The sequence below is a fragment of the Dromiciops gliroides genome, chromosome 1, assembly GCF_019393635.1.
Source record: "Dromiciops gliroides isolate mDroGli1 chromosome 1, mDroGli1.pri, whole genome shotgun sequence".
Taxonomy (NCBI): domain Eukaryota; kingdom Metazoa; phylum Chordata; class Mammalia; order Microbiotheria; family Microbiotheriidae; genus Dromiciops; species Dromiciops gliroides.
This window is the reverse complement of record NC_057861.1, coordinates 427,651,940-427,678,560: the sequence shown is the minus strand read 5'-3', so window position 1 is coordinate 427,678,560 and position 26,621 is coordinate 427,651,940. Positions and strand designations below refer to the sequence as shown.

General features: G+C 41.6%; 1 protein-coding gene across 2 annotated transcripts in view; it reads right to left on the bottom strand.

Annotated features, from left to right (window-relative positions):
• SERINC5 (serine incorporator 5) overlaps positions 1-26,621 on the bottom strand; it is a 113,283-nt gene that overhangs the window by 37,298 nt on the left and 49,364 nt on the right. For both annotated transcript variants that reach the window (XM_043979838.1, XM_043979839.1), the window contains exons 2-5: positions 21,736-21,903; positions 2,174-2,352; positions 981-1,063; positions 317-410 (exon numbers count right to left, since the gene is read on the bottom strand). In XM_043979838.1, coding sequence (XP_043835773.1) covers positions 317-410; positions 981-1,063; positions 2,174-2,352; positions 21,736-21,903 — 524 coding nt within the window. The remainder of the gene's footprint in view (positions 1-316; positions 411-980; positions 1,064-2,173; positions 2,353-21,735; positions 21,904-26,621) is intronic.

The window sequence follows — 26,621 nt, the reverse complement described above, 5'->3', positions numbered from 1 at the left end:
TGTATATAATATATACACATATACATACATATCTATTACGCACACACATGTGTGTTTATTACTCAGCACATATATTATTCTCAACTTTCTGCCATTAGAATCTTAAGTGCTTCCATAACCACTCAGTAAGACCTGGTATACTCTAATATTTATCAGATCATACACTGATTTTGACCTTTTTGTTATAGCACATTAGTTTAAAGAACATAATAACTAGGCTAAGAAACTTCCTCAAAGAAAAAAGGATCATTCATGCACTGGGTATAAACTGACTTTGACAAGCACCAGTATGATGTTTTATTATAATGATACATACCAGTTTTTATTCCACTTATGTGCAAACTCCACAAGCAGGATGAGCTGTATTGCTATAAAGAGAAAGGCTCCAAAGGCTCCCACATAGCGCCATGCTGCAAAGCAAAAACCAATACAACCAAAAAGTCAATTAATTCAATTTAAGACTAACATCTATATATTATTATTACATTTTAGGGCTTATAAATTTATGTATTTTACTTTTTGTAGCTTATAAAGCTACATTTCTGAATGCAATAGCCATTTTTAAATACAACCAATGTGAGAATATGTTTGTTTTACTTGACTATCATAATTGTTATAAGGATATTGTCTTTTTTTCCTTAGAAAGCAGTTTGGGGGGTGTGGGGGTCCTAGAAGAAAAGGGAAAGAAATGCTTGTTAAACTACTTTCTGGGATTTTCTAAGTTATAGTTTTATTGTATTCCTTAATTAGCTCAGAACTAAAGGGATACAATCAAGAATACAAATAATATGAGAAGAAAACAAGAGCAATACCTACATATTGGGTGGAAACTGAGAGACAAAGGGGAGAAATAAATAATTTTCTGAAGAAGGTCCAAGAAGACTGTTGATTTGATCAATAAATATCCTTGGCTTGCACCAGTAGCTAATTACAAGGCCAGGAAAAAGACAAAATGGAGCCCCTAAATTGCCCATTGTTACCTTTCAGAAATGTGTCCTGGTCTGGGATGAAGAAAGCTCCTGAGCACATAGCCACCAACAGTAAAAGTTTAATGAACCAGAATCTGACAGGGATGAAAGAAGGGGGAAATGTTAAATACAAAAGTACAATTTGAATACAAACAAGAAAGGAGAGTAACTTGCTTACAAAAGAGACACACTAAAAGAAATCAAGTAATCAATTCCATCTAGGTCTGCTTTCAAACCCTTTGAAAAAAAAATGGTCTCTCAAATTAACTACAAAGGACATATGAAAAAAGACACTATCTGAATCCAAAGAAAGAGCTTGTAAATAGGAGTATGTACAGAATGATTTTATATATACATATTTGTGTCTAACGGTAACCATGGGAGGAGGGGGAAAGGAGAAAAAGGAAAAAAAGAAATTTACATGACAACTTTATTATATATTTAAAGAGAATCACAAGTTGTACATAATAAATCTGTAGTTTCATGTGCAATCATCCTTTTTCATTACACGATATTATGGAAATTCTTGTTAAATTTATTCCATAAATTAAAAATAAAATAAAGTTTAGAAAAATAAAAAATGGTCTCTTGAAACTAAAGACAAATAATTATTACTGTGATTATAGAAAGCTGGGGTTCTGGAGGCCTATTTAAAACAAAAAGATGAGTTGAGTTAAGATCCTGGTACAAGGAATAAACTTGGTGTTTTTCATTTCTTACTGCCGCATTTCACAAAAAGGGTTGCACCATCTTCAGACTTAAAATTTCTCCAGACTTCAGGATATCCCCATAACCCCCATGACACACCCCCTCCTAGCTATATTTCAGCTGAAGGGCAGGGGAAGAGTGTAAGGAATACTCACCTTTTGAAGGGAATTAGTGAAATTCCTCAGAACTGTAAAGAAATTGGCAGGGTGGGGAAATAGGCATAATGAGGTAGTGCATAGTGTCAGGCCTAGAGTCAGGAAGATCTGAGTTCAAATGCTGCCTCTGACAATTAGTAAGCTGTGTGACCCTGGACAAGTCATTGAACTCTTTTGGCCTCAGTTTCCTCATCTGTAAAATGAGCTGGAGAAGGAAATGGCAAAACACTCCAGTATCTTTGCCAAGAAAACCCCAAATGGGGTCACAAGGATTTGGACATGACTGAAATGATTGAACTTCAACAAGAAGAGGAAACAGAGATTCACTCAACAGCCACTTACCCATTATGAATGTAGGCTCGGCAACTCTTGCTGTTGTTAATCTTGATGGTAAATAAGCAGAAGATGAAGAAGAAGCAGGCCATGCCAAAACACACTCTGTAAACTGCAGAATAGCCCACCAACTTCTCACAAGTGTCCCCTGCTTGAATGCCTTTACAAATATCTTCATAAAAGGGAATCTGAATGGAAAGGAAAGGGGAGAAGAAATAATTTTTTTAAATGGCTAACACACTTGCTTCTTTATCATAAAGGCCTTACTTAGGGTAGGGCTGAAGGGAAATAGAAGGTATAGAGAAACGAGATTTAAAGTAGACAAAATTATTATCCAAGAACTTTTTAAAATTTTAAATTATTGAGGGGGACAGAGTGGGAGAAGAGAACAAGAATGAACTAAAGAGCTTACTATATTGCCAGGTGCCATGCAAAGTGCTTGACTAATATTATTTCATTTTATTCTCACAACAACCCTGCAGAGTAGATACTATTATCCCCATTTCACAGTGGAGGAACCTGAAGTAGAGAAAGGTTATGTGACTTGTCCAAGGTCTCACAGCTGGCAACGATGTATGACTAGATTTGGATTCACCTAGTTGCCTAGTTAGAATATTGGGGGTGTTGGGGGGCAGCTAGGTGGCACAATGGATAAAGCACTAGCCCTTGATTCTGGAGGACCCGAGTTCAAATCTGGTCTCAGACATTTGACACTTGACACTTACTAGCTGTGTGACCCTGGGCAAGGCATTTAACCCTAATTGCACCACCAAAAAAAAAAGAATAAGAGGGGTGTGGGGGAATCGATAAGGCGCCTATATATTGCCACCCAATAATTAATAAAGAGTCCTGTAGTAAAAATTAGAGAACTTTCCATAGGCAGCTTTTAAAGGACCTCCCCGGGGCAGCTAGATGGCCTAGTAGATAAAGCACTGGCCTTGGATTCAGGAGGACCTGAGTTCAAATCTGGCCTCAGACACTTAACACTTACTAGCTGTGTGACCCTGGGCAAGTCACTTAACCCCAATTGCCTCACCAAAAAAAAAAAAAAAAAAAAGAAGGAAGGACCTCCCCTTTTGGGGAAGGAAAGATTGAACACTCCCTAAAGGGAGGCAGAGGGTGCTTCCGGAACACTAGGCGTCTTCTGGGACTCAGCCCTTTTTGTACTTGGCCCTTGTGGTGGTGGTACGTGTTCGCTCTGTCTGGTGACTGCTGGCATGAGCAACTGTAAACTGTCCGGGGTTTGGTGAGTTAATGAAGGAAAACCCTAAACTCCTTTGAACCAGCTTAACTGGAAACAGTCTGGGGTTAAATAGGTTAAGCTTGGAGTGAAGAATATTTATTTGTATTTCTATTTTCCTATTTCCTTATCTTTGATTTTTATTAGTTTCACCTTTGTTGTTTAATTAATTCCCAAGTAATAAAATCTGATCCTTTTGTGAACTAAAGCTTAAAGGCTCCCTTCTTATTGGCCTGGGAGAAATATCTAAAAAGGGCAGTTCAGAAGCGAGGGTAAACCTAAAAGGTCCCTCATATTTCGGGGACCCCAATATTAAGGTGAGTCATCACTCAATTAATGCTCCATATATCAAATTTTGGCCCTCACAGTCCAATAGGACTGTTCATGGATATATCAAATTATTGCAAATTTCATATAGTGAGGTTGGCAATATTCTCACAAGAGAAGGAAAGAAAGTCTGTTAGCTTTCTCCTTGACAAGATGGAAATTCCTGTCATTGACCATAGTCTCCTGTTCTTCCAGTTCTCCCAGTGACTCACTCTTCCTAAGATCATTCTACTCCTTGCTTTCCCAGGCCATCCCTCACCCCAGTTTTCTAGCCTCACTTTATTCCCTTCAATATCTTGACCCTCTAGTTCATAAATTCAATTTTATAATGTTCCTGACCACTGAATCCTTTGCCCAAGCGTTCAAATCAATGAACGAATCAATAAGTTCATTCATTAGTTGAGCCAGGCCCTGTCCCAGACTTTGAGATAAAAAATGAACTCTTTCCCATAGCATCTAGGTGAATATCTAAGTTCATCCACAGCATGGGTGGCATAACTTCTGTGTGTGTGTGTGTGTGTGTGTGTGTGTACATGTGTGTTGGGGGAGAGGGTGCCTTATCCCTCCTCCTCCAATTTACCCTCTGGGTTTGGAGTTTTGTTTCTGTTTGGTCCTTTTTTTTCCCCCCAGTTGTAATTCCCACTGAACCCAGAACTGAGGCATAGTGACTTTAGAAGTAGGATTTGGGGTCAGATGTATAGTCAGGCAGCCTAGTAGGGAATGGGAAACCCCGAGAAGCCAGGGTGCCTGGGACTTTGTACTTGGAACTTGGGACTGTGCTATACAGGAACTGCTCCAAACTATGAACCACTTAATCCCCCAGAGAAAAGGGGAGCAGCATAGGGATTATGCCCTTGGTGTTGGGAGGGGGGGGATAGAATGTTTGTAAGATTGTTCTTCCTATTCCTTTTAAGTAAATATTCTCTTAACTGGTTAAATAAAACTGGGGTGCTGGGGGACCCCCTCCTACTATCCATGGGGGATGGAGCTAAGGACAGAAAGATTAGATACCACGCCCCAAGTTCCCTCGAAGAGAATCCTAGGCGGGCAGCTAGGTGGCACAGTAGATAAAGCACCGGCCCTGTATTCAGGAGGACCTGAATTCAAATCAGGCCTAAGACACTTGACACTTGACACTTACAAGCTGTGTGACCCTGGGCAACTCACTTAACCCTCATTGCCTTGCAAACAAAACAAAACAAAATAAAACAAAAAGGAAAAAGTAAGGGATGCTGACCCCTTCCCCTTTAGGGGGCAGCTAGGTGGAGCAGTGGATAAAGCACCGGCCCTGGATTCAGAAGGACCTGAGTTCAAATCCAGTTTCAGACACTTGATACTTACTAGCTGTGTGATCCTGGGCAAGTCACTTAACCCTCATCGCGCCCCCCCCACACACACACACACAGAAAGAGAGAGAGAACCCTAGAGGAGAGATGAAATCTAACACACCTGGCCTTTAGGCAGTAGGAGGGAAGAGTGGTCACTGTTACATGTGAGGCCTGGGGGAGCAGCTAGGTGGCACAGGGGATAAAGCACCAGCCCTGGATTCAGGACGACCGAAGTTCAAATCTGACCTCAGACACTTGATACTCACTAGCTGTGTGACCATGGGCAAGTCACTTAACCCCCATTGCCCCACAAAAAAAACAAAACAAAAATAAAAACAAAACAAAGAAACATGTGAGACCTGGGATAAAATTGAGCCCTTCGAACTTGCCAGGACCCCTGGAAAGAAATCATAAATCCCATCTCTGAAGTATGTCCCAGCTTCCTCACAACAAACCTGTGAGATATGGGGTGTAATTATTATTACTACCACTTTGTAGATGAGGGAGCTTCTGAGGTCAAATATGAACTGGTAGAAGTGGGGTTGAGGTCCAGGTTTTCTGAGTAGTCGGCATCCTTCGCGCCACACTGTGCTGTCTCTTGGGCAGCTAGGTGGCATAATAGATAGAAGACTGGGCCTTGAGTCAGGAAAACTCCTTTTTCTGAGTTCAAATCAGGACTCGGACACTTCTAGTGTGACCCCAGGCAAGTCACTTAACCCTGTTTGTCTCAGTTTTCTCATTTGCAAAATGATCTGGAGAAGGAAATGGCAAATCACTCCAGTATCTCTGCCAAGAAAACTCCAAAAGGAGCATGAAGAATAGAGCATGACTGAAAAATGGCTTAACAACAACAAAAATGTTGTCTCTTTTCACAGCATGGTTGTTATAGCTAACTAACTACACCATCACACAAGCAGCAAATGTAACCCTTGATGTTGGAACAGGGGTGCCTTGATTCAGGAATGGCTGAATAAACTGTGAAACAGGAATGATATCATAAACGATGAATGTGAATAAAAGGAAACCAGAAGGCTGGCTTCTGATGTGGAACAGGTACAAAAGGGAGTCATCGATGGGACAGTGACCTGGAGGCCAGTAGATGTTAGCAAGAGTGAACCTCCAGGAAGGTGAAGGTGCTGAGTGACAGTAGCAGAGGGAAGTAAGGAGCAGGGAGCAAGGTGACTGACCCTGTGTATCTAAGAGTGTAAGGGAAGGAACTGCATGTACAAGAGGGTGACAAGAATTAAGACCCTTACAGAGAAGGGTAAGTTTCCCTGAGTACAAAAAGATGGAATAGCATAAGAGCAGATGTAATATGCAGAGGGAGCTGGACAGCATGGGTTGTCCCAATGGAAGGTAAAGAAAAGAGGAGGAGGTCAGGGACTGGGAGGGTGTGTCTAAGGCGCCAGGAGAATTAGTGGGAAAGGAGGTTTCTGCCTCCCCAACACTGAATCAATGGGTCATTCACACACCCTCAGCCAAAAGAGAGACAACCCCACCCTTGAATACTTACCAAAACCTTCTATACATCCTAGACTTGACTTAATACAGTGTCAGCATTTAACAAAATGCTAAATATGTACAGGGAAAAGAAGGCTAAATTTTAACAAGGAAAATTTGCTTTGGTCAAATATTTGTTGTTCCAAGACCTTTCCTAGTTTTTAGTAAGAAACACAGTGCACACATATTCCATACTAAAAAGATAACTATATCTCAGGCCAAAGGGTGTCACCTCTTTACACTGACCAAATATCAGCAGAAACCTCTGCTGAACATTTGTCTGTGATGGTCTTGGATACAAACAAAATGACCATGTGGAAGGTTGGGTGAAACAAATATAACTGGTCTCTGCCCATCTAGTAACCAGTAACCAGTCCTAGACCACTGGGCCCTCTACAAGCACACCTCACTTTAGACAAATTTTTTAAAATTTCAGACTAACACAACAAATTAGGAGGTAAATTGTTCAGTTTACAGATTAATTTAGCCAAAGATGCCTTTAAATAGCAAGGTTACCTAGTGCACTGACACTAACCATTTGATTTTCAAAAAAAAAAAAAAAATCAGATCTATATGCAGAGGAGTCCATGAAAAGTTTTAAGATGGGGTATGCCTATAGACATATTTTATTTAATAGAAAAGTTAGTACATTGTGAACCAAAACACTACAGATTGTGAAAGGGAGAAAATACCTGGAAAAAAGCATGTGTACACATATGAGACCACTTGCCCAAAATAATCCAAAGATCATCAGACCTGGAATCAGAGGACCTAGATTTGAATCCTGACTCTACTATCTGTGACCTTGGACCAATCACTTAATATCTCTGGGTTCGACTTTTTTCATTTGTAAGTAAAGGGGTGAGACTAAATCTCTAACGTCCCTCTCTACTCTTAGCTTCCAGGATCTCTGCCATTACAGTGAGAAAAAAGGTAGACAACAGGCCAAGAGACTGTTTCCCAGACATAACAAACAGCTTTAAAAAAGGAGAGAGAGCCAACCACTTAGGTAGTCTTTGAAAGGTAGACTCTAAAAACACAAAAAGAAGCAGAAAGGGATGAAAGAATTAGAATTACCAAAATGTTGCTAAATGTCTCTAATATCAACATCATACAAAACCTTAAAATGATATATAAGCAAAACCTATTTCACCTACATCAGATTATTCTATTTGTGGGTAAATGTTAGTTACACTCAACTCTTTGAGGGTAGGAGCTATATGCCTCAATTCATATGAAGAGGACTTGGGAGTTTCAACAAGCTGCAAGATCAGTAGAAATCACCAATTTGACAAGGAAGCCAAAAAAGATTATTTGATATGACAGAAGCATTTATTAAACACCTACTATGCACTGTGCATGTACTAGAGATAAAAAGAAAGTCCCACCGTTCCCCCCTCCCCAAAGCAGGATCTCTCCCAAGGTAATAAATAATCCCTAAAAAAAAAAAAAAAAAAAGAAGAATCTCTGCCTTCTCAGAACACACCTGGGATGTTGTGTTCAGATCTGGGTGGAAACCAAGTCAAACAGGGATTGGCTACAGGAACTAGGGATTCCAGACTGGAGGTCTTGAAGCAAAAATAAGATGCCTACTTGTAGGAAGGATTCCTAATCAGCTCTGGGTTGGAATAAATAATCCCTGACATCCTTTTCAATGCTAAAATTCTAAGAATTTATATTTGCATTTCTCCCAGTTACATATGGTGTTTAATAAATGTTTGTGGAGCGGATAAATAGATGTCACTGAACTCCTAGCATTTTGAGGCTGTCCCAATATAAATTTGGCCTTAAATTCACTGAGATTAAGACACTGGGCATACAAAAATAAAATAGCCGATGACCTCAAGGGGATTAGAACATATACCCGATTTCTGGAGTTGATGGTTTCTGTATAAGATTGCTCCCCATGCTAATAAGCAGAAGGACCTACTGGGATATTGGGGCTGAACAAAGAAAAGATATTTTCCTAGGACAGATTTCATCATGTGATAAGATTGCCTACAATGTTAGCTAAACCCAGCTGATAACCAAAAGAGGAACTGAAATTCTGAAAAAATCTTTGGTGTGGTTTGACCTGCAATGTCTTGAGTCAGGAAGTATTTCCCAAAACAGCAACAGCAGCTTAATAATAATTCTCTTCAATCTCAAAGTCAATGCTATAAGAACAGGAGTATAAATGAGCCTTTTAAGACCGGTGCACTAATATACTGTGGGGCTGTGAATTGGTCCAATCATTTTTCTTTTCTTTGTTTTTTCTTTTTTGGTGAGGCAATTGGGGTTAAGTGACTTGCCCAGGGTCACACAGCTAGTAAGTGTCAACTGTCTGATACCTGATTTGAACTCAGGCCCTCCTGAGTCCAGGGCCAGTGCTCTATCCACTACACCACCTAGCTGCCCTAGTCCAATCATTTTTAAAGGAATTTGGAATTAAGCTTATGCTATACTGTACTGTACTGTACTATACTATACATTATTTCATACCCTTTACCTTAAAGATCTTACTCTTGTACATATATACCAAGGAGATCAAAACCAAAAAGGTTTCACATTCACAGAAGCACTTTTTTTCAGTGGCAAAAAAACTGGAAACAAAGTAGATATTAATAGACTGGCAAATGGAGAAACAAATGGTGGTACATGAAGGTAACAGAATATTATTATACCACAAGAATAATAAAGATGAAGAATCAGAAGACTTTTATAAAATGATGCAAAATCAAAAATAAGCAGAACCTGGAAAACAATGACTACAGCAATGTAAAAGGAAGAACAAAAAAAAGAAAAGAAAAGGAAACGAAATCATGTGATTATAATGATCAAGACATGCCCTGAAGGAGAGAGAAGGAAATGCACCTCCCTCCCTTCATTACAGAGATGGAGGGCTAGGGGAGTAGAACAGTGTCTAAACCAAGGCTTCTTAAACTTTCCTCCTGAGAAATTTTTATGCAACCCCAAGTATATGGGTGTATAAAATAGATATACATAACCCTTTATTGTTGCCAAATTTTTCACAACCCCCACATTCAGTTATCCACAGTTTAAGAAGCTTTGGTCTAAACTATCAGTTTGGTTGATGGATTGGCTATATTTGCTAAACTATTCTTCACTTTCATCATTTCCTTTTTAAAAGTCTTGGTTACAAGGGATCAATATTATTATTTAGAAATAAAGGTGAGGGGCAGCTAGATGGCGCAGTGGATAGAGCACTGGCCCTGGAGTTAGGAGTACCTGAGTTCAAATCCGGCCTCAGACACTTAACACTTACTAGCTGTGTGACCCTGGGCAAGTCACTTAACCCCAACTGCCTCACTTAAAAAAAAAAAAAGAAAGAAAGGTGATATAAATACATATATCCAGACACACATACATCTATATGTATACAAAAAAATTTTTTTAAAGAATGAGACTTTGGAGCACTCAATAGGTAATAGGGAAGAAATTACAGACAAATTAAAGTTTCCACCAAAAAGAAGATTAGAGAGTTAGAACTAAGAGGCCTTAAATTTCAGGCTGTTCAATTACTCAACAAGACCAAGAGAGGACTTACTGAATAATAATATTAAAGTATATGAAGAACTCTCTTGCCCAAAATGGTGCCCATCTGAATTCAATTTCCCCTGAAGATAGAATAAGAGAAAATAAGTTCAAGCTGCAACAAAAGGGAATTAAATTAAGCATAAAGAAGTACTCCCTAGCAATCAAAGTTGTTCAACAGTGATGTTGATGAGCCATCAAGCTCATAGAAGCTCTTTTTCTGGCAGCCACCAAAAGTCAGGATTCTCATCTGACTCAGATGGTTCTTGTTAAATTGCATTACTTTCTTCTTGGGTGAATTCTAACCTGAACATTTAGGGGAGAGGTCAGAGTCAACACATGAGAGAAACCAACAGCAACCCTTTTACATACCAGAGAGAGCTAAGCCAGGGCATACTTCATGACATTCCAGGCCTTGATGACTGAAGGAAGCCTATGGCACCACTTCAGGGGGCCTCATCACAATCTGTATTATTCTCCCTGCCTCCAACCAGAGGCACCAATGGGTCCTGCTGAGAATCTTTTTGAATCTGAACCAAGGACAAAGAAGTTTGATTTCTGTCCAGCAGGAGAGGAGAGGGGAGGGGAGGGGAGGGAAGGGAAGGGAAGGGAGTCATTTTTCAGTCCTGTCTGACTCCTTGTGATCCTTTTGGGGGGTTTTCTTGGAAAAGATACCAACTAGAGTGGTTTACCATCTCCTTTTTCCTTCTCCAACTCATTTTACAGGTGAGGAAACTGAGGGAAACAAGGTTAAGTGACATGCCGACTGTATTGGTGATATAAATGAAATCATTATGTAATAGAGAAGTTGAGGGCTTGACGGGACTGCCAACATAGCCTAGTCCTAGAACAGACCTTTCAAAAATCAAAGCCAGAAATTAATATCAATACTATCAGCTTGGGAAGCAAAGAGGGCAAATTTAAGCTGAGAAAGGTGTCAGGAGCAGGATTTGAACCCAGATGTTCTGGATTCCCATCCCTAGCAATCTATCCAGTACACAAAGGGATCAAATGTATGACACATTCAAATATTTATTTATTTAAATTCACAGGCCATTTTTACTCTTCAATGTTGCCTTTTCCCTCTTCTTGACACAGAACACATCTATCTACAAGGAGTGATACTGCCTGCTATGGATTGAAAGATGTCAGGGATCACAAAGGCCTGAGATGTGTCTGTTTTGCTTGTAAGCTTTTATTTGATGCGAAGAAGAAAAAAAAAAGAAAAAGGTCTTAGAAAGACAATTTGTGACCATCTTTTCTCCTCCCCCTCCCCTAAACAAAGCTGCAGTACAAGTCAATCCTGAAGCAGAGATCTAGACACCAAAAAAAATTTTTTAAAAGACAAATTATCTTCACCAGCTCAGGACAATAACTATTGTTTCTTTTCTTCTACTTCCTGGCAATCTTATTACTTACTGGAGAGGAATCAAACCTCTTTGTCCTTGGTTCAGATTCAAAAAGATTCTCAGCAGGATAGCATTAGTTCACATTGGTGCATCTAGTACAAAACTCATTCCCCCACTGCAATTCTCCCAGTATACATTTCACTGGGTCTGGGGTGGGGGTTGGGGAGGAGAGGGAAAGAAAGGGTGTCCCTCCAGGGCAAGGAAGCAAGAATGGGGAAAGAGGTTAAAAGAAAGCCTTTCAAGTAGTCAAGTTTCTTTATGGGAAACTATTGCTTTCTCACACATGGTGTTATGTCTGGATGTTATCTGGCAGAGAGAGGAACTTGTTTGGAAATCAGCTTTCTCACAATCAACCAGACTGGGAAAGAAGGAAGAGAGAAAGGAGTTTTCGCCTAGATGTCTGCCCTCCCCCACCCCCCCCACAGGCCTAATGAGTTTCCCCTTAATGTTCTGCCACAGCTTTGATGTTCCCCAGCAAGGCACAAATCCCCTTCCTTCCTTGGCAACCTGAACCTCAACGTGCTCACCTTCTCTGACGGTACTCGCTCTCTGAGTTCATTTAAAAAAAAAAAAACTTCTGAAAAGCATCTAATGTAGGGGAATAAAAGGAATCTTCAAAAATTTGAAGGCAAAAAGATCCCACCAGACTAGCAACTCTCTTTTTGCTGAAGCTGGTCTGGCTCTCACACCTCACATGGAAGCTGGCCTAAGAATGACCGTTTCCACTGGGGTTGGGGATTCAATGTTCCCATTAACATCTACAGTCACAATATCTCCAGTACAAAATTCACTTAGCTCAGCAAGTGTCTTCAAAGTCAGTCAGACTTTCCATATTCAGCAGGCAGATCTGATTTGCTTTGTACTGGGAGAGCTACATGGCACACTGGGTCAAAGGTGAATATTATTTGACAATGAAGAGTGTGTTTCCAGAGCAACTTTGAGGCAAACCCTCCAAATACATACTGAAGGTGGCGGTTTCATCCTTACTGTTTCCTAACAACCAACCATGCTTTAAGGCAACCTCTCCAGAAAGGAGATCCTGTAACTCAACACAGGAACACAGGGTGGGGGTAGGGAAGAGAGAAGGGGGTGTTAGTTGGCTACAGAGGGCTGCTTTAGGACCAAGAGATGGCTGGGGAAGAACAATGCTCTCTGAAACTTTTTCTGGGAACCCAGATCACATTAGTAAAAAGGAGCAGCAAGAAATAAAATGGCTACTAATCTAGGATATGGGTTTTCCAGGATGCCATTTCTTGGACTCAGGTTTAACTGCATCCATAATTAAACAGAATATATATTGCAAGATAGGTGAACATTTTCAAATGTTAAAGCGCTACACGAATGGTAGTTTGATACGTCTCTTAGAATCAATTGTCTTAATCATTTTACTCTTAATTATGTCATGGGGTGCAGAGCACCCCAGAATTTCTCTGGGGCACACCAAGGAATCTTCTCCTTAAGAAACTAAACCAGAGGACAGATAACGCCTAGAGAGATAAGCTGAACCAAATCGGACTGAGCTAGTTTGGGATTCCTACCCTTCATTCTGGTCTCCCTTACCCTGGGGAGATAAATTTGGGTGTGGCTTTGGCCTTCCTGTTCCGAAGAGGGATCCGTAGCCACCCCTCACCCAATTCCTTTAGTCACTACCAGTGGGGGATGGTCCTCTCTCACTAAAGGAACTTTTCATGGGCAGATGGGCCACCCCCATCAGTCCTCTATAAAAGTACCTTCCAGTCTCCTGTTCGAGGAGATTTGGTACCTCTGAGCCATGTGCTTTATGCCAAATCTCCCCATGAAAAGTCTAAGGATTTCTTTCATGGTTTCCCTCCCCCCACCCTTCCCTTCCCTTGCTCCTAAATAAACTATCACCTTATTCTAACTAAGTTTTGTGTGCAAGAGGGTGTAATTCTTTAAAGAGGAATTCCCAAGAACCCCAACCCCAACCCATACCCCAATTTCCCACTATATCAATTACATGCTGTATTTTGTGATTAATGAGTAATAACTGATATTTATTCTATGACGCTTTAAGGCTTGCAAAGTACCTGACATATGTTATATCCTTATGACATGTCTATGTCTCATCTCCTTGTTCTCACTAATCTTCCTAAGGGTAGGGAACATGTTTCCTCTTTATCTCCCGATAACCGTAGGTGCTGTGGAAAGGACGAAGCTATATATGCAGCCTTTCACCTTCAGTCAGTCACTATCAAAATAACTTCATTCCTAAAAGGAACGTGACAAAGAAGGCTTGAAAGACAAAGGAGGGCAAAGACAGCTAGGATGACACAGGCTCAACTCTCAAGTTCACAAAGTAATGGCGACAAGAGGAAAGAAGAGAGGAAAAGGCACAGAAAATAACCACGATCCAAGAGGAAAGGCAACAAGTACCAGCAATGTTTTTCAGGCAAAGTCAGGACTGGAAGGAATAAAGAAGAAAAGGGGTACAGATTAAGAGATGGAAGAAAATCACAAAAGAAATGATCAGCTAAGCAACTGAAGTGCCTAATAAGCAAATTTCCCATTTCTGAATATTTTTTTTAAAATAATAAACACACATATTACTCTTTAGTGAAGGCTGGTATGGTGAATAGAGCACAGAGTTAAAATCAGGCCACAGACACTAACTAGCAGTATGATCCTGGATGACCTCTGTTTGCCTCAGTTTCCTCATTTGTAACATGAGAATAATAACAGTACCTACCACCCAGGGTAGTGAAGAGAATCAAATGAGATATTCGCAAAGCATTTAGCATAGCACCTAGAACATAATAAACACTATATAAATGTTTATTATCATTATTAAAAGGAAAGGGAAAAGTACTGGTAGATACTGCAGCTCTCTGCAGTGCATGGCTGTAAATGCAACTGAACAAACATTTATGAGGCCCTGCATTAGATTCTGCAATCTAATATGGGGGGGGGGGGAGATGGGCAGAGACTTATAAATAACTAACTGTAGAACATGTGCAAAAAAGTAAAAAGATACAAACTGTTATTAAAAATAAGAACAGTTACTTGTATAGCAATTTCTCTATATCATCTTATTTGATAGAGCAAGAGTATCTAAAAGTAGAACCCTTATTTTTCATTCCCATTTTACAAATGAAAACACTGGGAATCATACAATTTGAGTAGAATCAAACAGCTGGCAAACAGAAGTAGTAGGATTTAAACCCAGGACTTCTGATTCCAAATACAGAGCTCTTTCCAATACTGACTGTATTTGGAGTCAAGAAATCCAGTTACACCAAGTTTATTGTTGTTTTTTTCAAATCCTCTAAGTGTCATTTCAGAATTCTGTGATTTGGGGTTTCCCACAACTCCCCAAGGCCTTAATTTCCTTGTTTATAAAACCGGACTAGATTGAGGTCTGTGAATGTTGGGTTTTTTAATATTTTGATAACTGTACTTCAGGAGAGTTAGTTTCTCTTGTAATCCTGTGTATTCTATTTTATGCATTTAAAAACATTTATTCTGAGTTATCGATAACCTTCACTAAACCGCCCAAGGCGGGTCACTAACCCCCAAAAGACAAAAAAATCCCTGGACTGGATGATCTCTCCTGTCCCTTCTACCTCTCTATGACTTCTTTACCAGGACATGCTGCTCCAAATAAACCAAACCAAAGAAAGGGATGGTACTTGTGTCACTGACTCCCACACACAGGAGGTCCATGTAACTGCAGACAGAGTCTGCAACAGTAAGGCAGAATGGAAGAATGTTGGTGTGGGTGTGAAAGAAGTTTTTCTTCTTAGCAGTTTACAAATTTACAATTCTCATTCTTTCTCAGTCATAGTTCTAATTTCCATAAGCCCTCAAAGCAGGTCAGGCAAAGCAGAGGCTCACAGCCTAAGTCTCCACAAGGAGTTCTTTCACAGAAGCAGAGAGCCTTTCCATTCAGAGGGAACATGTGAGGGGTTAGCTGGTGGTTGATAATGATGTGACAGTGATGATGATGCCAGCTCCTGTTCTGTACTTAGAGAAAATGCCAATGAGCCAACAGTGAATGTGAGACAAGGTTGGCCATACTGGAAATCTCCATGATACTGTTACTTGTTCCTCCAGGAAGAAGTTCAAGAAAGGGGAGGAGGACCCTTAAGAATTTCTAATAGTCACATTATAATTCATAAAAAGGCACATAGAAAGCACTTAATAAATGCTTGTGGATAAACTATCTCTGCCACCAATCCACATTAGCAGAGTCTAAATACTTGCTAATTACCATTCATATCCAGCCAGGATGCAAAGACAACTGGAAATAATTCTGGGTTCCTCAGGGTTAGATCTGTGGCCTGGCCAAAAAGAAGATAGTTGTGTTACTAGGCATAAGCCCCAAGTTAAGTCAGGACCCAGCCTGGTGGAGGTCAGCCCTCCAAAGAAGGGGGTAGAAGGTTCTGTCTTATGGTTCCAGTATTATTTTTAATATATTTTATTTTTATTTTCCAATTCCATGTAAAAAAAAATTTGCAACTTTTTCTTTAACATTCTGAGTTTTAAATCCTCTTCCTCCTCTGTCCTTGAGAAGGCAGGACATTTCATGTGAATCATTCTGTTATTTTTACCTCTGGTAACAAAATCTCTGATATTGAAGTGTGCTGTTTGAAATGCATCTGTAGTTAATAGAGATATTACCCTTGATGAGAAAAAACAGATTTGGGACCTGGTGGTACAAGTGGGGATGAACACTCGCAGGTTGGAAATTGGGTTGGGGTCCCTGGATTTACAGCTGTCCCGGTCGTAGAACCGAGATGGAACTATGATAACAGGGAAGACAGAGCTCGTAGAAATCACATGGTCACCTGCCTAGTTGAGGGAATGAGAAGGGGGGTTAAGAAACAGGTCAATTATGGAAAGGTGAGGGAGATAACACAGGGGTCTGACGAAAATCCTGCTGTCTTCATGAGCCGCTTAGTGGACTCTCTGAAGAAATATACCAACCTAGACCCCCAAAGAGATGTAGGAATAACTGTCCTCAATATTCATTTTATCAGCCAGTCTGCTCCTGACATTAGGAGAGAACTCCAGAAGTTAGACTGGGGTCCCCAGATCCCATCCTCACAACTCCTTGATATTGCTTTTAAGATTTTTAATAACAGGGACCTTGCCATAGCCAAAGAGAGAGAAAAGATGGCTCGTGCCCGCTCCATAGACCAAGCTCATATAATAGCAGCAGCCATAACCACATCTGCTACCAGCAGAACTCCGGCTGGCCGAGATTCTGGCAGCTGCAGTAAACCGGGACACAGAAGTGGGGAACCCGCACGAAGGTGAGGCCCTGCCCTCCGATCCGTCTTGGTCCCCAGGGCAGCACCCAAGAGATCGGCTTAGCAAAAATCCAGGGCTCTGCAGCTTGCTCTCCTGACCAGCATCGTGGTCAGGCCTATGGCCAAGCTGGGACATTAGGAGGCATGCCCTAAGAAATGGTTTTGGGGCGACCTCTGTCGTCTCGCTTGGTTCAGGTCCTAGCATGCAATCACGGCACAAATGTGGGGATGGGATAAAATGACCCTTAATGTAGACAGACACTGCCTATCAAGAATTAGGCTTGAACTCCCTCCTGTAAAGCAGGCCGCACCCTGTCCTGCAAAAAGGTCCTGCCAGACTCCTGATCTGATAAAGTCCCTTTTCGTTTTTTTTGGTTTTTTTTTTTTGCTCTGGTCAGTTTTAATTTTTTTTGTTTAAGTCTGTTCCATCTAGGCTCAAGGATTCATGGCAGATACCCATTGTGCCTACGTGTTGCCTCTGGACTCTCTGGGCCCCTCACAACTCCGAGCATTCCAGCCCTTCTCCACTTCTCTCCCCTCCCCCTCCCTTGCGCAGTGATTTCTTCGACCCCCCCGGTCAGCATGAAGCAGTTTCAGAAGAATCTTCGTCCCCTTTCCTTATATATAGAGAAGTGGGGAATGTCATGGGGCGCAGAGCACCCCAGAATTTCTCTGGGGCACACCAAGGAATCTTCTCCTTGAGAAACTAAACCAGAGGACAGATAACGCCTAGAGAGATAAGCTGAACCAAATCGGACTGAGCTAGCTTGGGATTCCTACCCTTCATTCTGGTCTCCCTTATCCTGGGGAGATAAATTTGGGTGTGGCTTCGGCCTTTGTGTTCTGAAGAGGGATCTGTAGCCACCCCTCACCCAATTCCTTTAGTCACTACCAGTGGGGGATGGTCCTCCACTGCTCACCCAATTCCCCCAGCTACCACCAGTGGGGGATGGTCTTCTCTCACTAAAGGAACTTTTCTAAAAGTACCTTCCAGTCTCCTGTTCGAGGAGATTTGGTACCTCTGAGCCATGTGCTTTATGCCGAATCTCCCCATGAAAAGTCCAAGGATTTCTTTCATGGTTTTCCTCCCCCCACCCTTCCCTTCCCTTGCTCCTAAATAAACTATCACCTTGTTCTAACTAAGTTTTGTGTGCAAGAGGGTGTAATTCTTTAAAGAGGAATTCCTAAGAACCCCAACTCCCACCAACCCATACCCCATTTTCCCACCATATCATCACTATATCTAAATTTAGAGGTGTTGCATGTTTTTATTTGCTTCTGATTACTTTATTCTCTTCCAAAGACTGAACAAAAGCTTTCTGAGGGGATATGCCATAGATCTCCCGAGTGCCTAGGACAGTGTTGGAATCAACGTTCACTGAACTAATAAGCCAATGCTCTAGTGGTTTCATATGAAGGTAGGAACAGAGAAATAAGATCCCCTTAAGTAAGCCAGCTGTCTGAGATATATCTAAGCAGAAGGGGACTCTGTCTCATTAATGTCATGGGAAAACACCCATGAAGTCCACTGACAGGTACTATTGCCAGAAGACAAAAATGAAGGTTTAAGTGCCAACCTAGAATTAATCAACTCTGGGCCCTCAGAGAGTTCACAAGGTTTATGTAGTTTTTAATTACATTAGAATTACAAAGAAATAATATTGTTAATAATTATTCATTTTTTATCTCACAAGTATATAGGGGGGGATAGATTTTTCTTTTTTTTTTTGTTTTGTTTTTTAGTGAGGCAATTGGGGTTAAGTGACTTGCCCAGGGTCACACAGCTAGTAAGTGTTAAGTGTCTGAGGCCGCATTTGAACTCAGGTCCTCCTGACTCCAGGGTAGGTGCGCTATCCACTGCTCCACCTAGCTGCCCCGAATGGGGTGGGGGCGGGGGCGGGGGGGGGGGAGGGGGGGGGATAGATTTTCAACCATAACTCAAGGAAAGGAGAAACAAGGGCAAATAGTTTGGCCTACAGAGATAAACAAAAAAAAAAAAGAAATTATCTTTCAAAGCTAGGCTTGTGAGATTTACATTTACTTCAAGGCTACATTTGGAGAGTTTACAAAGGGCTAATTGAGAGGAAAGAGTTATATACCAAGAGATAACTTCTCTGCTAGAACCCGGTGGTGGATCCATCAATAAACAAACAAGAAGTAAAGAAGGTGACCATAAGGTTTGTTGCTGTTAAGTCAGTTTTTAGTCGTAACTCTTCTTCTTTTTTTTTTTAAAGTGAGGCAATTGGGGTTAAGTGACCTGCCCAGGGTCACACAGCTAGTAAGTGTTAAGTATCTGAGGCTGGATTTGAACTCAGGTACTCCTGACTCCAGGGCCGGTGCTCTATCCACTGCGCCACCTAGCAGCCCTGTAACTCTTCTTGATCCCATTTGGAGTTTTCTTGGCCTTTTCCTTCTCCTGCTCATTTGACAGAAGAGGAAACTGAGGCAAACAGGGTTAAGTAACTTGCCCAGGGTCACACAGCTAGTAAGTGTCTGAGGCCACCCTTAAACTCAAGTCTTCCTGAGTATCTGGGGGTCAGATTGAACTAAAGAGAAAGAGTTTTCTTGACTCTATCAACTGCACCATGTTGGTGCCCCATAAAGTAGATGTCCTAAGTTCCTTTTTCCCAGTTTGGTTCCTTATCTTGGATACAAAATACCTGAGAATCTTCAGCTAACTTTAACATACTACGAGAAGGGCTTCAGTCAGCTATGTGACCTTCCCAACAAATCACCCTGGCTTCCTTTAAGTCGCAACTAAAAATCCCCCCTCCTACAGGAAGCCTTCCCCAATCCCTCTTCATTCCAAGGACTTCCCTCTGCCACTTATTTCTTATTTGTTGTGTGTGTGTGTGTGTGTGTGTGTGTGTGTGTGTGTGTGTGTGTGTGTAGAGACAGAAAGACAGAGGGGGGGGCTTGCTTTGTATTTGCATATTATTCCCCCTATTAGACTGTAAGCTTCTTGAGGGCAGGGACTATCATTTGTCCCTTTTTGTAAGTCCAATGCTTAGCACAGTGCCTCTGACACAAAGCAGGCACTTAATAAATGTTTACTGGAAAGTAGCAACTCTGGACCCCAAATAGTAAAGGCAGAGCAAAAGGACTCAAAAACTCTAATGACATTAGGACCTTTTTTGCTCAATAATTTCCTAACCCAAGTACACAAGATTAAATTGTGGCAAGGGCACATATACAATAACAATTTACTAAGTCAAGCCAAGGGAGAGGAAAGAATCAGGATCATAGAATATTTTAAAGCCAGCTTTGTTACTTTATAGTGCAAACAACCACAACTCTAGGTATTTTGGAATAAAGGCCCTCGAATCCTAAAAGTAAACTTGAATGAGTAGGCAAGAATTTGATATTAGCAAAGTTTCCTAAGGGCTTGAAATGGGTCTGCTGTTTTCATAGTTTTAAGTCACCCTGAAATTTTATCTACACCATGCTTACTGTACCCTTCTTTTCTAGGTAAAATGCAGTTATAAACTTGAGTCCAGGCCCTGTCCCTATTCCTGAATTCCAAATGGTTTTCCCATGCTGACTATTTAAACACAGCAATACTACAATGTGGAAAGAACCTGCTATTTGAGACAAGGAGAATGAGACCCAGAAGTAGGTTCTATAAGAGTCTATGGGGCAAGGGGGCAGCTAGGTGGCACAGTGGATAAAGCACTGGCCTTGGATTCAGGATGATCTGAGTTCAAATCCAGCCTCAGACACGTGACATTTAACTAGCTGTGTGACCCTGGGCAAGTCACTTGACCTTCATTGCCCTGCCCCCCCCCCAAAAAAAAGTCTATGGCAGCATGTCTAGCTCTGCATTTACTATTCTAGGGAACCGAAGGGGACCCCCTCCCCACCACCAGCAGCCTGGCCTCAACCAGATAGGTAAAAAAGAGTACCAAGAGTACCCCTCCACTCAATAATTCTGCTATCCAACCATTTGATATTCTCATACTTCTCACACTCAATGCATCATATAAATAGATGTGTGTGCAGAGTTTTCCTGACAACCCTTTCAAGTAGATAAAAGCATTTTTCTTTTTTTGCCCCACCCCCCCTTTTGGTCAAAACCGTGATCTCCCTTATATAGGAAAAACCCCTCACAGAAACAGCCACCATTGCAGGAGACTGACAAATCATCTCTCTGAGGTATTAAGAGGCTGAATGGGGGAAGCTCGCAAAAAGCACCAGTCCTGGAGTCTGGAGGATCTGAGTTCATATCTGACCTCAGATACTTACTAGTTATGTGATCATAGGCAAGTCACCATCCCTGCTGCTTCCACAAAACAAAAAGAGGTTAAATGACTTGACCAGGGTCAAAAAGTCAGGACTTGAACCCTTACCTTCCTGACTCCAGGGCCAACTCTCTGCTTATGACACTCCAATGAGCCAAAACCAGATTAAAATGTAATTTGTGGGGTGGGCCAGCTAGGGGGCACAGTGGATAAAAGCACCAGCCCTGGATTCAGAAGGACCTGAGTTCAAATCCAGCCTCAGACAGTTGGCACTTACTAGCTGTGCGACTCTGGGCAAGTCACTTAACCCTCACTGCCCCATCTCCCAAAAAATGCAATTGGGAAATTATTTAACAACATAAATAAAAATACAATAGAAATAGATAATGTTAACATGTGGTTTTCTAAGTCAATATTCTATCTGTAGGGATACTTATGTATTTTTTAGTGGCCCTATTGACATCATTGCCCTAATAATTGATGACCGACTCTAACCTTAAGCCTAAATTCATTTCTAACCTTAAATTCATTTCTACCATGCCAATTCTACAGGTGAGGAAACTTGGCCTAGGCTGAACAGCTCGAGTAAGGAGGCAGAACCAGATATCCCAGGTCCCTGGACCAGAGATGCCTCCACTACGTCACCGCAATGGACTTCTGTAAAAGAATATCTGTGTATAAATAAGTCTGAGTTTGGTTTGAACAAAAGTAATACAATGACTTACATGTTTCTTCATCTCTGTGGCTACCGTTTTGGACATCATGATGCAGCAGATGAGAGAGATGAGGATGAAGAAGAGCGCGTACATGAAACGGGTGCTCCTGGATTGGCGGATCCGGGGGCAGCATTTGCAGCACAAGGCACATCCAGCATACCCACAGCAGCATGCCAACTGAAAGAAAAACATGCACAAAAATGTTCTAGCCGCTCTGATGTCATCATGCACAGGAACCCACAGCTTCTGGTAGTGAATCTAAGTGCAGTCCATGTATTTTATCAACTTTCATTTACATTCTTGTAGTCATTATGTAGCTAGGACACAGCTACATTATTAGGTTCAGATCTGGGTGCCACAGTTTAGGAAGGACGTCGATAATCAAGGAACAAGCATTTGTTAAATGTCTACTATGTGCTAGGCACTGCGCTAAGCACTTTACAAGTTTTATTTCATTTGATCCTCACAACAACCCTAGGAGGTAAATGCTATTATTATGCCCATTTGAAAGTTGAGGAAACTGAAGTTGACAGAGGTTAAGTGACTTATCCAGGGTCACAAAGCTAGTCTGAGGCCAGATTTTAACTCAGGTCTTCCTGACTCCAGGCCTAGAATTGTATTCACAGCCTTTAATCAAGTCAACAAGTCAATCAACAAATCTGGCACAGTGCTAAGTGCTGGGAATATATGTACAAGCAAAAAGAAAGACAGACCCTGCCCTCAAGGAATTTACACTCTAATGGGGAAGACATAAAAAGAAACTGAAGGATGGGGCAGCTAGGTGGCACAGTGGATAGAGCACCAGCCCTGGAGTCAGGAGTACCTGAGTTCAAATCTGACCTCAGACACTTAACATTTACTAGCTGTGTGACCCTGGGCAAGTCACTTAAACCCAATTGCCTCACTAAAAAATAAAGAAAAAGAAACTGAAGGAAGGGAAGGGAAGAGGGGTCTACAACCTACTGGGAAACAAAGAGATGGCTGGCCTTGACAGCTTCCTTAAATGGAGGTTCTCAGAGGAGTCATCCAATCTGAGCCAAGGGTGTCAGGGTGAGTTCCAGGATGAAGTGCTAGCGATGGAGTAATTAAGCTGGAAAGTGTCCAGAGTAGGGCAATCTGGAGGGTAAAAGGCCTTGAGATCACGTAGGAAGGTCATTTCGAGGCACTGGGTACGTTTACCCTGGAGAAGAGAAGTTTCCAAGGGAACATGAGAGCTGTGTTGAAGCATCTGGAGGGATGTCACCCAGAATAGGAATTACGCTTGTCCTGGTCCCAGAGGACAGACAGGAGCAATAGCAGTGGGGGGAAATTGCCTGATAATCAGAAGAAAACAATTAAAACTGGTGAAAAGTTGAATGAGAGTGTTCCTCCTCCTCGGAGGTCTTCAAGTAGAGGACAGAAGACCATTTGTCAGGGAGGTTCGGGGGCACCTTTCATGGATGTTTTGGACTAGATGGATACTAAGTTCCCAACTAACTCTCAAATCCTGTGATTTGAGACACATGCTATGCAATCAAACTGGGAAAACTACTAAGAGCCGGGGGCCAGGAGGAAATAAGCATTTACAATAAAGACAGTGACCAGCATCACTGTCACTGGGCTATAAGATAATTGAGTAAAAATATTGGGAGGGGAGGCAGCTAGGTGGCGCAGTGGATAGAGCACCGGCCCTGGAGTCAGGAGTACCTGAGTTCAAATCCGGCCTTAGACACTTAACACTTACTAGCTGTGTAACCCTGGGCAAGTCACTTAACCCCAACTGCCTCACTAAAAAAAAAAAAAAATTGGGAGGGGGGCAGCTAGGTGGCACAGTGGATAGAGCACCAGCCCTGGAGTCAGGAGGACCTGAGTTCAAGTCCGGCCTCAGACACTTGACACTTAACTAGCTGTGTGACCCTGGGCAAGTCACTTAACCCCAATTGCCTCACCAAAAAAAAAAAAGTGTGTGTGTGTGTGTGTGTATCTTGGGAGGGACACAGGTGCCAACAACAATCAGTTTACTTTGACAAGGAGCTGAGACTGCAGGAGGGAAGGCTGGATAAAAATCATTTTGGAGCACTGGGGCACCTCCTAGACCACAGGGCTAGATACCATAGGAGGCTTTAGGAACCAAGTACAGGTAAGGGACACAGTAGGGAAGAGGCCTAGGGAGAGGAGAAGGAAACAAAGGGAGCTGGGAAGAGATAAGAATGAAATATAGAAGGCTGAGAATGATGCAAAAAAGAACAGTGTAAACCACAAACAAGAATTATATGCTGGAAAGAGAAGGCATTTCACCATGTGGAGTCTATCTTAATGGCCATTAAGAAAATAGATTTCTTTAAGAGGTTAGGATGACATCATCTTTCACCCACAGGGCCCAAGGCACTCCCAGGATTGGGTTAGCTGCTAATAAGTCAGGTAACATTTCACAAAGAATTGGAAACAAAGCCCAGACACCTCAGTCTTCACAATGAGCTTGCTACCTCTTCTTGGTGAAATAGTCTCTGGGAGATCTTAGTTGCTTTATTTAACTCCTGAAAGGAAAAGTACAAAATAAAATCTCCATTATCTTGAATGATGAGTATTCTAGTTAATTTAATAGTCTAGTGGCCCTACAGCCAGGGTTGTGGAAAGGCCTAGGGTTAGCAAGAGAAACCACTCCAGACAAAATTGTGAACTAGGTCAACTTCATGTCAACTTCATGTCAGTCTTCCATGTTCCCACCCCCACACCCCTCAGCTCCTCTTTCCATGGTGCCCTCCCCCACAATCACTCCACAGACCTCTCCCAAGTATCCATGCTGTTTCCCATTTTTGATCATCCTTACAATGTTCATTTGATAAACCTTAATTCACAGTATGAAAAAAAATCCATTCCCCTTCCCCAAGGTAAATGTGAAAATGGGGTGATCTTACAATGTTGCCATGTTAAAATATAAGCTGGGCTCTTAAGTCCAATGGAATTTGTAAGAGGAAACATCCCGGAAGGAAAATGGAAATTGCTTTTAGTATATTTTCCCCTACTAGCTGGTGACAGAACATTTATTCATCTGTAAAATGGAATACTACTTGTACAAACCATCTCAAGAGTTACAGTTAAATAAATAAATAAATGACTAAATAAATAACTAAATGGGCGGATGGATAGATGGACAGATAAATGAATGAATGAATAAATAAATAAAATAAAGAGTTACAGGAAGGATCAGACGAGACACCATATATGTAGAAGGGACATGGTCTTTTTGATAACTAGATTCCCTAAAATCCTGTTGCCAAACAAACCCAGGAACTACATGAACAAAAATACAAAAACAAAACCTGCCATCTCAGCATTGGAAACAAACCAGACTTGCCTATAAGGCTCCCACCAGTCTGCCTCATAGGACACCTCAACTGAACTGAGCTAATCATATCCCTTGAAGAACCAGCATGGTCCATGACACCAAAGCTCAGCCAGCTGCTCTGACCCTGGGAACTGCTTGAGCTGCCCTGAAACACAGCCTTGGGCAAGGCTCTGGGCCTCACTTTGCTCATCTGTAAAATGGGGATTGGGCTAGAAGGCATCTTGGGTGTCTTCTAGCTCTAAATCTATGATCCTATAAACAATTTAATATTTCTTTGATGATTTAGTAAGCCCAGTATTTTGCCCTGCCTTGGGGTCCTTCCTACACAGGAAGCAGTATTACCCTAGCATCGTTACTTCGTATCAAAAGTATAGGAAAATGGGTTGACACCATACATTATAAAGCAAACAGATTTCTTTTTCTTTTTGGTGAGGCAATTGGGGTTAAGTGACTTGCCCAGGGTCACACAGCTAGTAAGTGTTAAGTGTCTGAGGCCGGATTTGAACTCAGGTCCTTCTGACTCCTGGGCTAGTGCTCTATCCACGGCGCCACCTAGCTGCCCCTAGATTTCTTAAATAAGTCTCCCAAAAGGGCTTTTCTGCCTTTGTTGCACAAAAATAAAGCGTGCCCCAACGTAACCTAGGCATACAAGGAAGGACTCGCCCTTCTGCAAACATACTTATCTAGGAACACTACACCAAGCTGCCTTTTCTCAAGTTACTTTGTCTTCTTCCCTGGAATCTCTCTCTCAGTCCATTTCAAGTGATGAAAGGCAACAGCATTCCTCAATGTATGTATCATTACTATCCCTTCACTGGTTTCCAGGCCCTCTCCTATTTTATGAAGTTTGCTGAAGGAAAAAGCATCTATCATCCAAACTTTGTGCTAATGTAAGTTTCTGTCTTTCTTCCAACTCGGCCTCATCAGAAGACTTTTCCTCACATGCATCATTAGGATGCACTTCATTAAAAACATTTATTAATTACCTCCTGTATACTTGTTCAAACAGCCTGCTAGATGGTACAAAAGATTCAAAGACGAAAAAAACAAAACAAAACAAAACAACAAACCCAGCCCCAGCTCTGGGAGGTAAAAATTTCTCAGGGGGAAAAAGGGGTCAAAGAAGTCCTGATATATAGCAAAATGGCTAATATAGAACAAGATGGAGTCAGTTATATTCCTTTCTAAATTCACTTTCAATACTTATCTTGGCAAGAACCAGGTGTCCAAGTCACTACTTGCCATCAATCAATACTCCCTGTCTCTTGTGTTGGCTCCTCCTCCACACCACCTTGTCCAGCTTCCCTTTACGTGCTGTCTTCTCCCATTAAAAATGTTCTAACAAAGAAAGGAACTGACTTGTTTACTTGTATTTGTATCCCCTATACTTAGCACAATATCTGGTTCAGTTAGACCTTAAATGTTTTATCTAGCTACCTAAAGCATATGAAAGTTCAGGAGGGCTGGGATCAGGAAAGGAGGTTGCATTAAGGGAATTTTTAACACAAGTAAGGAATCTGATTCATGAAAGGCAAGGGAGGGGGCAGCTAGGTGGGCGCAGTGGATA